The sequence below is a fragment of the Meriones unguiculatus genome, chromosome 1 (assembly GCF_030254825.1).
Source record: "Meriones unguiculatus strain TT.TT164.6M chromosome 1, Bangor_MerUng_6.1, whole genome shotgun sequence".
Taxonomy (NCBI): Eukaryota; Metazoa; Chordata; class Mammalia; order Rodentia; family Muridae; genus Meriones; species Meriones unguiculatus.
Window position 1 is genome coordinate 28,098,345 of NC_083349.1, and position 12,787 is coordinate 28,111,131.

The window sequence follows — 12,787 nt, forward strand, 5'->3', positions numbered from 1 at the left end:
GAATTTTTTTAAACCTTACTGGTCTGTTGCTCGTATATTATGGTTTCTAATTTTCAATTTGTGTGTGTCTGTGAGTTTCTCATGCTCTTAGATTTTTGCTGGTTTTGTTTGTTCTGTTTTATCATTGTCTTCTTTATTTGCCTATTTTCTTGAGAGAGAAAGAAGACGTGGGGTTGAAAGGATAAGGAGGTGAGGAGACTATGGAACACGATAAGGTAGAGGAAACCACACAATCAGAATATGCTGTGCGAAAATAACTTTTTAATTTTTAAAAGATTTAAATAGAATTAAATTTAAAGGGGCTGAAGAGATGGCTCAGTAGTTAAAAGCCTGGGTTTGATTCCCAGCACCTACACAGTGGCCCACAACCATTCACAACTCCAGTGCCAGGGCATTCAATGCCCTCTTCTGAGTCCCCTGGGCTGTTGCTGGCATGCTGTACACACAAACTCACTCAGACACACACATACACATGAGAATAAACAAATACTTTTAAAAATAAATAAATAAAAATCATTCTGTTCGACCTATTTGTCCCCACAAATTAGACAGAAAGATAATGACCTCACACTGCAATCTTTTTGGCAAAATTAAACACATAGCATCTTCTATAACATACCTAGACCACAATTCAAAGTTCTAAACTTTATGAATGACATTTTATTTTGTACACATTTGTACATACTCATTCCACTGTAGACAGCAAAGGATAATTTCTGGCAGGTGATTCTCCCCTTCTACCACATGACGTAGGTCCCAGGGACTGAACTCAGGTCCATCAGGCTTGGCAGACTAGAGCTTTTACTCAAGTGTTGAAGTCTTCTCTTGGAGACTTGCCTATCCAGCCTTGGTTCTGTCTTCCTTGCTAAGACAAGTACTCTTGTGCCTAAGTGACCGAGACATCTTTCTAACATGGTGGCAGACACTTGGGTGAAAGGAATCCTGACCTCACTTACTGATGTCCCATGATTTTATACTTAAAAAAATGGGTATTTCTTTTATATCTCACACACTGAAATTATGGTACAATTAGAAAATGGGGCATAAACAATTACCCTTAAACCCAAATTATTTAGTCTTTAAGTATTAGCATGTAATTTTTCAGTTTTTAATTCCTATATCTGCTGGTCATGACTTTCCTCCTATGCCATTTCCGTGGTGAATTACACTGATTTTTGAATGTTAACTCTACCTTGCATCCCTGAGACAAATTTTCATTTGGTCTGTTACCTGCCCATAAGGGAACCTGTATCATAAGTGTTAAAACTTTTCAAATCTTGTGTTGCCAGGCATGAATGTACACATCCATTCTATCAGCACTTAGGAGGCTGAAGGCAAAAGGATCTTGAGGTCAAGGGACAGCCTGAGCTACATAGTGAAATGCTGTCATGCTCCAGACCCCAAAGAAAGAAAGAACAACAAACAAACAAAAATACCTAAAGAGAAAAACACAAGGAAATACACACTTACACTCAATGAAAGTTACTGAAACAGTTTTTTAGCTTGGAATCTGGACATTGCTGCCCTCATGGGTGCAAGGCACTAGGGAAATGGTTTTATTTTCTTATAAAAAATATGTAATGCTACTCAGGTTACTCAGACCTTATATTCCTTGTGAGAAATTAGCTAAAAAGTCAGTTTCTTTCATAGGTTACTTAGGTGTTCGATTTCTTAGGTGAACTGAGACAATTTGTATTTTCAGGGAATGTGTCATTTGGTCAATTGCATGTCCAAGTTGTTCAGTCTCATTGTTTTGCTTTAGGTGTTGTTTTACTTTGAGACAAAAATCTCACTATGTAGCCCTGGCTGGCCTCAAACTCCCTTCTGCCTCTACATGAGTGCTGAGATTATGCGCACACACCACCACACCTGTTTTGTTTTTTTGTTTTTTTTACTATTTTAATACCTGTTAATAACTGTACTGACACCCATCTTTCTGACAAGGTAACCTGTGTCTTCCCCTTTGATAGAAACGTAAAGGTTTTCTTGAACATCTCAAATCACAAGCTTTTGCTTTAATTTTTTTTCCTGGTATCACTGATTTCTCCCATGCCTATGCCCTCTGTCTTATCACTTTAAATGTACCTTTTCTAGTTCTTCCGTGTACTTATGTGTATGGGTGACCTGCCTGCACGCATATCTGTGCTGTCCACAATGTGTATGGTTCACATGGAGGACAGAAGGGGCAAGCAAGTCCCTGCAAGTGGAGCTAAGGCTGGGAGCCACCATGTGCATTCTGGAAATCAAAGCCTCTGAAGGAGCAGCAGCACTCTGAACTGCTGAGTCATCTCTCCAGCCCATTTTCTAGCTTCTTAAAGTGGCAACTGAGGCCCTGTGGACCCTTTTTTAACCCCCTAACATGAGGAAATAGTGCCATAAATTCCCGAGTATTGCCTTAGTTACATCACGAAGTACAAGACCAGCATGGAAAAACCAACTGTATTTCTATATACCAACAATGAACAAGTATAAGCCAAAACCAGAAAAACAATACCATTTATATAATAACTCCACAAAAATAAATATTTAACAGAAAGTGTACAGGATATATGCTCAGACCACAAAATGCTCATGACAGAAACCAAGGATGTAAATAAGAGACATGCTACTTGCAGAGTGAAAGAAGATTTCAAGTGTGCCAAGCTCCCCTCCAATTGATCTATGTTCTCAATAAAATTCTAGTCAGGAAAACTGCAGAGTTTTATACATATAAGCTGATTCTAAAATTTACATGAAAAGGTAAAAGTAATACAAGTCAAAATAAATTCAAAAGAAAACACAAAGCTGGAAGAGTTAAAGCACCAGATTAAGACTTAACTATAAGTTCTGGTCCTTGAGGAATCTGAGCAGAAGGGTCCATGTCAATAAGCTCCCCCGATAGAGATGAAAAAGAAAGCTTGGTGCTACAATTAGACATCATCTGTATGTCCTCAAATACAAAATGGCAGTTAGCTGGAGATGATCATAAATCTCATGCACCAGGTCAGTTGTGGACTATTTTAGGAAACACAGAAGGAAATCTTTGGATTTTCTAGAAATGACATCAAAAAGGTATATAACCTGTTAAGTAACAAACAGACCTCACCAAATTAGAAATTGTGCTCTATGAAAGTGTCAAAAATGAAAAAAAACAAGCTGCAGGCTAGACCAGAGGAAAATATAACAAAGACTACGCTTCTAAAATACAAAGTATTAATGCCACAGTAAAAAAATTAAAAACCCGACTTCAAAATGCACAAAGGACTTGAACAGACTTGTATATTTTTTTATTGGCAACAAGATATACTCGTTGCCAATGAGTAAGAATCTGAAATTATATTCACCAACAGCTATTAGTAAAATGCAAATTAAAACCATGATGAAATATCTCCATACAGTCATTAGGGTAGCTACAGTAGGAAACACAGACAAATATGAAATGTTGGGGGAGACTCAGCGTAAATGAACTGCCTTCCTTTGCTTTTCTAAGAACTGAATACATGTGCTGGCAAATGAGTTTCATTTGGTGGATTAAGACAGACCTTCCTTCCGGTTTACTCAGTTATTCGTGAGAATACACACATAAAGCACACTCTTGCACCATCTTTGAGTGAACCCTATATGAACTCTGCATGAGAAGAGTCTTCTAGACTTCAGACTACTGTGTTCACTGCTTCCTCACTGTGTAAAGCACTTCTGCAATTTGTATTTAGTCTGTATTTTGACCTCAAGCAATTGGCCAAGGTCTAGTGAACAAGTTTCCAGAGAAAGCTTCTCAGCTTCTCAGGCTACATAAGTGTTCCCGGAGTGGCCCTGCTGGAGGTAATGGGAAAACAAACTGGCTTTACTGTAAGTGTGCCCAAAACAACTGTGTTTTAGTTTGGCCTGTCTACCACAGGTGTCTGACCTCAATTCCAGAGGAAAGAGCATCATCAAGAGCTGTCAGGACCAAGGCCACCCTTCGCTGAGCTAAGCATTCACTTTGTAGCTAGTGGTTTTGTGGTGGAATCTCCAGTTTGCAATCACAGGTCCCAATGTCATCTAGAGGAGCATTCCTGTCCTGACTAGATCCCAGCACAAGGACTTTCTCAAGTCCTTCCACTCCCCATGCAGCAAGCATGGCCGAACCGGAGGACCTGTCAGGCTGAGGGACTAGGACGCAAAGCTTTGCCGAAGACTTTCCCAGCAAATAGGTTCCATTTAAAAACAGGAAGCATGTTCAATTACCCTATCAGGACGTGCTGAGGTGTTCCCTATGGACTGTCTAGCATCAGAAACTCTAGGTGGAACCACATCTGGCCCAAACAAGTGACTTTGAGGCACACTGCAGGTAAAGATCCAAGATGCTACTACAGATCAACATTCCATTGAAGGCCGTAGTCTTCACAATATCCACAGCAAGCTTCAGGGTACACACTTTATTAAACTATCTCATAAACACTAGAAACGAAAATTCAACTGATTTGAAATAATCTATTTACAGAGTACTGCCTACAGACCCATCAGTGCTGAACCTGGTTCTTCCCTAGCCCATCCTCCAATCGGGACTGAGAACACCTGACAAGTAGGGGATATTGATATCCACCTGAACAATGGCATGTCAGACAGAAGGGCACCAGCCCAACACACAAATAGACAGAGAGACAGACAAGACAGACACACACAGGCCCTGTACTTCCAAGAGGGCTGAGGGCCTGCCTCATGGCTTCTTCAGGCTATAGGCCAAGCTGCTGGGGACCCTGGTGGCTTTCAGGGGAGGTGAGCTCCAGACAGCAGAGCTAGTGCGCTTGTGGTAGCGGGGCTTGCTCTTCTCAAATATTTCCTGCAAGTCCAGTGGCAGAATAGTTCCGAAGAGCTCTAGAAGGTTCGGGGGGTGGTAATACTGGTGGATGACGGTCTGGCTGAGCTGGGTGCCTGAGGAAACCAGAGGCCTGGATCACTGCCTGGTACTCTGGGAGCTTCCCCGATCCCTGCACCTACCCAGGGTCCAGCCACCCTCTCCACACCAGAATGCCCTGCTCCTCTGGAGGCCTCCTTCTGACCACCCCCACCCAACAACAATCATCATCTTATCTCCATCTTCTAGCAGTTCAACCCAAAGAAAGCACCCCAGGAGTTAACTTAGGCAATACTTTATTCTCCCCATTTTGTAGAGTTGACCCAAGGCACACGGAAGATGGCTGGCAGAGCTAAGTGTGAAGACAAACCTGTCTCCAGATCTTAGGCCTGCTTACCTAGCTATTCCCATCAACCTCGCAGACCCTAGGGAGATTGTGCAGGCTGAAGGAGCAGAGCTGAGGGAGGCACAACCCTGCCAATTAGGCCGAAGAAGACCCTAAAGGGTCAGGAGGGAACACAGCCTGGCTTGCTCCAAAGCCAGCTCTATTCATAAATTACTTCACTAGCAATAATCATCTCAGTTGGGTCTTAATATCACTCACTTCCTCTTCAGATACAAAAACTAAGTAACCTACCTAAGGCCACCATCAGCCAACTTTGCTGACCACACTGGCCCCTGTTTACTGCTCTTAAGTTAGTTTACATGAGTCAGTAATCAGTGTCTGAGGAAAGTAAGATTCTAGTTACTATGGGGTTCAAACTAGCTCAGTCCTGAAAGTAAGTTGTCTTTCTGTTGAGTGCTGACCCACTCAAGAGATTTGAAGTCAGCACCCTGTATAACCTTCAGTTCAGCAAATCCTAAAAAGCAGCCTAGCAGGACCCCACACCCAGGCCAGACACAACACCACACCCACCCACACCCCTGTATAAATCTGAAACCCCCAGACTGGAGACAAATCTTGCTCCAGTATAAATACCCCTTCTTGTGGCCTTTCCCAGGTCTTAGCATTCCAACCAAACCCTGCTACTCTCTCAGTTCTATGCTCTCCCATGGATGCTTACTTGGGTCCAAGCCTCATGAACCCTTTAAGCCAGACTCTGAATGGGGGGACTCGAGTCTACGTCAAAATACTTAGCAACATACTGTGCTTGAGCCAGTCACTGCTACACTCAATGCAAAGGAACTCAACACCCTTCATCCTATATTTCTCAGGCCTTCAGGCCAGAGTAACCCTCCTACCTCTAGGTGTATGCTCAAAGCCCAACACAGGCCTCTCGGGTCAATGCTGTAAGCCACTGGCACCTAAGCTTGTATACCTGCAGCAGCTAAGCCACCACTTCCATACCCAGCAAAGGAAGAAGGAAGGCAGCCTAAGCCTCTTCAAGAACTCTGGGCCCTGCTCACCTTTGGCCCAGGAAGGGATGGGTTTCCGGGGATGGGCTTCATCATCTGTAGAGTCATCACTGTTTAGGTCCATCCCATAGTCCTCTGTGCTGATTTTGGGGCAGGATTTGGGTCCTTGTGGAGTCATTTGATATGAGGTACAAGCAGGAGACTAGGAAGAAAAAAAAGAAAAATCAACATGCTCATTAACTCCCCTCCCCTGCAATCCTGGAGAACACTGCCACACTGGTCATCTATATAACCTCTAAAGGAGGAAAAAAAGAAAAAAGAAAAGCTTTTTAACAAGTCAGGGAATGTAAACACCACTTTGTAGCATGCAAGCTTTGTTCCACTTCAGCATGTCCCTCCCTCAGAGATGTTTCAAGACACACCATGATCTTCAACTAGCCCTCCACACCACAGATGGTCCTTTAACCCCTGCAACTGGGAAGGTAAGGTTAAAAGGATTATAAATATGAGGTCAGCCTGGGTTATACAGCTAGACTCTGTTACCAAATTAAAAAAAAAAAGGAATAACAAGTGACCTACTCTCTCCTCAGGCTCTAACACACAGCCTGAGCGTGCAAGCAAATGGAGAAAGGGATCGTGCCCTCCCAACGGGGTCACAGGCCTCACCTGCACATCCACAGTCATATTCAGAACCTGTCTGGCTGCTGCCGCCTCCTTGGCTTTCTTTGCCTGCTCCTCCTGCAGTCGCTGCTCAGCCAGGCGCTGCTGTTCTTCCTGGGATCCAGCCAGCAATAAGACATGTGTCTCCCCTGACCTCTTGCCACACTTCTACCCCATGTGGCAAGGCAGGCCTTCGGAAGAGTCTAGCCCTGGTTTCCCGATGCTCTCAGCTCACAGCTCAGCACAGACCCCACAGGGAGCCCATTCTCCCAGCACCCTTACCTTCTTCTTCTTCTCCTCCAGTTCCCTCTGAAGTCGTTCCTTCTGCAATCTAAGGGCTTTCTCTCTCTCCTGCATCTCCCTAAGAACCACCAAGAATCTGTCAGACCAGTAGTGGGGCCCTAGTGCTGTTCTTATCCCAGAAAGGGAAGCTAGGCACGGTGGACATGCCTTTAAAGAATGGTACAGTACAACTGGACACCAGCTTAGATTCAACAGTTGGACTCTCCAAAAGCAAGAATCTGAGCCTGACTTTGGAATCACACACAGTCACACAGTTCCATGCCAGTGAGGTGCCTGAGCCTCCCCTTTCTCTGGAGGAAAGAGTTAACACCTTTCCTCCAGCCTTGCCACAACCACCACAGGTGACAACACAGAGCACTCAGCTCCTCTCAGCAGGAGAGGCTGTTGGGTTTTGTGGTCACCTCCATACTCAGGAGCTTGACCTTGAACAAGTCATTTAGCTTCCCTCTCAAACCAGTTTCTTCCACAGAGTTGATAGTTTCTAAGCCAGAAGAGATTCAAGTAAGGATTAAATAAGAAACCTGAAGAGCCAGTAGCTCAGAACATCCCTCAGAGCTACCAACTACAAAACCCATCACTCCTCAGGGGTAAAATACAGCCCTCACCACCCAGCTGGGAAGTCAAAATAGCTGCCACCCCCCATTCCCTCCCAGGCTCTTATCTCTGGCTCTCCCCCTGACCAGGGACACTTCTGTGTCAATCTACAACACACCCTATACTGGCCTGAGAGCCAGCCTTCCAGCTGAAGTCCTCACTTCTCCATCAAGCCTGTACCTATCACAAAGACAGAGTTCCTCAGGAGTTGGGCAGGAAAGGAAACTACAGTTGGTCCAGTGGGTCTGCACACACATGTGGGCAGAGTCCCAATAAATGTTAATGAGGGGAAAACCTCACTGGGCTATCATCACCACCAAGGGCAGCACAGGAGCCAGCGCTAAAAATGCTTGATGTCCTATACCGCACTACAAATGTCCCTCCTGCCCAGGATACCTGTGGCGGCCCCATGGAGAAGTACAAGTCTGTCCTAAGATTCTTCCACCCTGCTTTATCCACTAAGAAAAAGCCACCACAGGAGTTAGCACATTTGGCTGGAGTAGTACAAAACATGGAGTGGCCCCCCAGCTTTTACCCTTGAATCTCCCACCGCTAACATATACCTATTTGGTGGTCCATCAGCTGTAGGTGTCTGGTTTAAAAGCCAAGAGAAAGCCTGCCAGCCTTCAAGTAAAAGGTGAGAGCCGCCAAGAAGCAACGGTCATGCCGCCTCTAGCTCCCGACACAGGACAGTAGTAAATGGTCAGTGGATGGCCTCACCTCTTGGCCTGAAGATACTCCTGCTCCCTCTTTCGCTCCTGTTCCCTCCGTTCCTGCTCCCTCCGACGCTCTTGCTCAGCCAGCTGCCGCTCCTGCTCCTGCTGCTCTGCCAGCCGCTTGGCCTCAGCTGCCTTGCGCCGTGCCTGCTCCTCTTCCTTCTTCCGCTGTAGCATCTCTTGATGTCGTCGCTCCTCTTCCTCCTGAGTTGTAAGGCAAGGAAGTTCAGGACACTCAAGCTAGGCTTGGGCCCACATGGAGAAGCTGGCCAAGGACTGCTGCCCACAGCACGGGCTCCTAAGGCACTGGCCACCACCATGAATGACATCCGCTAGGACTGAGCCACCAGACTTCTTGACAAATAAAGTTTTGCAAGTCATGGCCAGACAGAAAAGGCATGTGGCAACTGCTGCAGCAGTTCTAATAAGCAAGAGTGAGGACTGCAGAGCAGGACGTGCAAAGGACAAGCCAGCTGACCAAATGGTCAGTTTCCAATATATATATAAAACAGGGATGACAGCGGCATATGGAGCTGCTGAGTTAACACACATTAACACTTAAGGAGAGTCTATCACAGCATAAATAAACCATACTGATTAGTACTACAACTCCCCAATGACAGACATTTGTTCCCTACAGTAGTAAGACTGCCAGTTCCCAGGGAGAGACAGGGTCCAACTCTTCTAAGCATTAAGGCTCAAGAGTGGAAGGGAGTACAAGGCACCTGCAGGACACTCAGCACATACCAGTCATGGCATTCTTCACATTCATTAGTGAATCTTGCTCTCAACTACAACCCTATCAGCAAGATCACTCCGCTACTTGAGTAACCTGACCAAGGTCACACAGCTAAGAAAGCAGGTATGAGGTAAAGTCTGACTCCAGATGCACATTTAATCCTCACACGTTGGCTTCTAGAAAAAGTCACCACAGCCCAACCCTCAAGTCAGCAACAAGATCCAGTAGGATCTACTGGCCAGCCAGTCCTCATGGCATGGAGGCAGCGGTTGTCCTACCCAACTTCTTCCCTGTCCCCACCTAATCGCACCTGTTGGAGCCGCCTGAGTCTGCGCGCCTCCTCCTCCTGCTTCCTACGTGCCTCTACCTCCTCCATCTTCTTGGCAGCTGTTTTCTTCTTGGCCTTCTCTGCCAGCCGTTCCTCTTTAGCCTGCAGAATCCACTCACATGTGCCCTCTGGAACAGCCCCTCACAGAGCATGCAGAGTGGGGCCCAGAGCTCTGTGACTGGCAGACACACCCACTCCCCTACAAACCCTTCTTCCTGCCCACAAGAAGTCATACCGCCTCAGGACTGCCCACTCATAAAGGGCTGCTGGGACAACTCAGGCCAGACTTGCAGCATCCAACTTGCCTCAGAGGAGACTCCAGAGCCCATGCGACAGAAAGCAGGGCTATACAGGCCACTAAGTCGATGACTTGTGGAGAAGTCTAGTCCCAACCTTCAGGCTGCCAAGCCTTAAAGTGCCTGGGCCTCCCCAGGGCTCCACCCATCAGGGCAGACTCACCTTTTCTGTCTTCTCATCAATGTGAGCAAACTTCTGCTCAATCTGCTTCTTCTTTTCCTCCTTCATCTGCTCCACCCGCTCACGGGCCTGCAGCACCTTGCGGAGGCGCTCTTCACGCTTCCTGTGGCACAGTGCAGTCAAAGAGAGTCTGCCCCAGGTGGGGCAGGCTGGGCTGGGAGCTGGGACACTTACAGCTTCACCTCCTCCAGTCGCCGCCGCTTGTCTTCCTCCACCTTCTGTCTGCGCAGCTGCTCGGCCTCCTCCTTCCGCCGCAGGCTCTCTAGGCGCTGGCGCTCCTTCTCCTGAAGTGGGCAGGGGGCACTGGTATGTGAATGTGGACACATGCCAACCCCAAAGGTTGCCTGGCAGAGTGCATCAATTCTCAACCAGATGCAGGAGCAGATGCCTCGCAGGCAGAGATATCCCAGCGTACCCTGTGCCCACGCTAGGCAAGCACGGGCATTCAGTTTCTCCTTCAGGCGGACAGGAACCCGAATTATAGACAACACAAAAGCAGCTTCAAATTAGATGTGTGTTGATTATAATTATATAAGCAGCTTGAGAAGAAACTAAACACTCAGACTACAAAGAAAAAGGCAAGCAGCTTAGAAAGTGTCAGCTAATGTTCTGTTGGGAAGATGAAGGAGACGCCATTAATCACTACTATGACTTCCAACATATACTAGGACTGTGTATATGCACCACTCTTTTATGCACATCAATAAAGCACCACCAAATGTCAACACAGTTATGCAGGCTAGTGAGCTAGATCAAGGATGGTATGTCTTGCCCTTTGCTTTCCAAATTTCTTGTGATATGCCTGTGTTAATAATTTTTAAAACAGCATTAAGAGATAACTAGTTGTACTAAAGGTCTAATATCCACTTAAAAGACAGCAGAAGTGGATGAAGAGAGGGAACTGGGCAGGAGTTGGAATGGGGAGAGAAAGAAGTTGGAATGGGGAGAAGATCAGATATGGGTAGAATGGGGGTGGGAGGTGAGAAGGGAAACTGGAGAGGGACATCTCTTGGTCAAGCTGGAGGTCTGCTAAAGGGTAGGCACCTGGGAGGATATGGGTGTGACTCTAGGTGAGACTCCTAAGCCGGTGGGGGGGGGGGACACACACATGAAGACCGAAGTGACCACCTCTTATTCAGGCAGGACTAGTGAAGGAGGTGATCGATGACCCACTGGAAAAAACCTATGAACCAAAAAGTATAGGGATAACAAGGGAACAAAGATAGAGGGAAAGTCCAAATAATAACTGGCCCAACCTGAGAACCACTCCACGGTAGAGAGCCATCTCCTGACACTATTAATGATACATTGCTATGCTTGCAGACAAGAGCCTAACTTGACTGTCATCCTGGACAGTCAAGCAGTCATCCTGTCTCCAGCCAGCAGCAGATCTAGACAGATGCTGGGACTTGCAGCCAACCATAGGGCGGAACTCTGGAGGACCTGGGGAAAAGATGGAAGGATCTGGAGGGGACAGGAACCTCATAAGAATAGAGACAACTAACCCAGTCAAATGGGGGCTTTCAGAGACTGAGACATCAAGTAAGGAGCGTGCATGATCTGGACCTAGGCTCCCTGCAAACATGTGGCTGACGGGCAGCTTGGTCTTCATATGGAGTGCCTGGTGAGGGGGGCACTGTTTCTAACATGGACTCTATTGCCTCCTTTTAGATCCCTTCCACCTGGGAGGGCTGTCTTGCCTGGCCTTGGGGGATGAAAATATGTGCAGTCCTGATCTGACCTGATGTGCTGAGGAAGGTTAATATGGGGAGATGGAGGGATCCCCTTTTGGAAAGGAGAGAGGAAGGGGTTAGGAGGGGAACTAGGGGGGAAACTGGGAGGAGGGGAGAGATGAGGCACCCATGTGATATAAAGTAAATAAACTAATATAAAATTTTTTTTTAATTAAAAAAAAGAGATAGCTATTTGTACAGCAGATCAGTGCTGGCATCACTTCCCAGACAGACCCAGAAGGCTCCACAGCAAGGGTGTAGAGGGGCTCTAAACTTTCCCTGGCCAAGGATTAAACTAGTGCTTTCCAGCACCCATATAATGGCATACAACCATCTGTAACTCCAGTTCCTGGGGATATGATGCCCATTCTGGACTCCCGGGGTACCAAGCATGCAAGTAGTGCAAGGTACTCGGACATACATGCAAATAAAACACCCATACATGTAAAACAAAAAATTATATGTAGGTGTATGTATGAACATATGAAATAGAAGACATTGCAGAAATTTTAAAAATCCAGTTATGTGCTATTTACAAGAAACTGACTTCAAATGAAACAATTTTGATAGGTTCAAAGACTGTAGCTAGAAGGACAGTGGCTAACCACCAAAGGTAGCATATAAAGCAACATAATTCACATGACATTCTCCGTAACAGTACTGGACACTAAGAACAAGTCCGTGGCTGCTGAGGTGAGGACCGTACAGGCATGAAGGGATAGCGAAGTGCTTCCTGTGGGTAATGGATAAGGTCATGTTCTATAACCCAACTGTGGTAATGGCTGCAATGGCTGCAGAAGTCATGCTAAAATTCTAAAGACTTATCTTCCCGAATTTCACCATGCTGTGTAATCTTTTATTTAAACAAAAAGCATTTAAGAGAGAGAAATGGAAAAAAAGAGGGACATCAGGCACTATCAAAGCCAAGCTGGGTCTAGAAGGGCCTGAAAAACACTGGTCTTTGGGGAATCCACATAGAAGGAATGGGTGACCTTAGGTAAGTCCCTGGTTCTCCAACTACCCAGACTCAGAAGAAAAAAATGGGAAACAGACACAATGGCTCAC

General features: G+C 46.1%; 1 protein-coding gene across 4 annotated transcripts in view; it reads right to left on the reverse strand.

Annotated features, from left to right (window-relative positions):
* Positions 1–2,412: 2,412 nt before the first annotated feature.
* The window catches only part of Incenp (inner centromere protein), a 31,186-nt gene continuing 20,811 nt past the window's right edge, over positions 2,413–12,787 (reverse strand). For 3 of the 4 annotated variants that reach the window (XM_021626800.2, XM_021626798.2, XM_021626799.2), the window contains 8 exons: positions 10,164–10,273; positions 9,972–10,092; positions 9,495–9,614; positions 8,450–8,649; positions 7,115–7,193; positions 6,839–6,946; positions 6,224–6,374; positions 2,413–4,893 (listed from right to left, as the gene is read on the reverse strand). In XM_021626800.2, coding sequence (XP_021482475.1) covers positions 4,679–4,893; positions 6,224–6,374; positions 6,839–6,946; positions 7,115–7,193; positions 8,450–8,649; positions 9,495–9,614; positions 9,972–10,092; positions 10,164–10,273 — 1,104 coding nt within the window. In that variant the 3' untranslated portion in view covers positions 2,413–4,678. The remainder of the gene's footprint in view (positions 4,894–6,223; positions 6,375–6,838; positions 6,947–7,114; positions 7,194–8,449; positions 8,650–9,494; positions 9,615–9,971; positions 10,093–10,163; positions 10,274–12,787) is intronic. The other variant, XM_060386247.1, reaches the window with a different exon arrangement.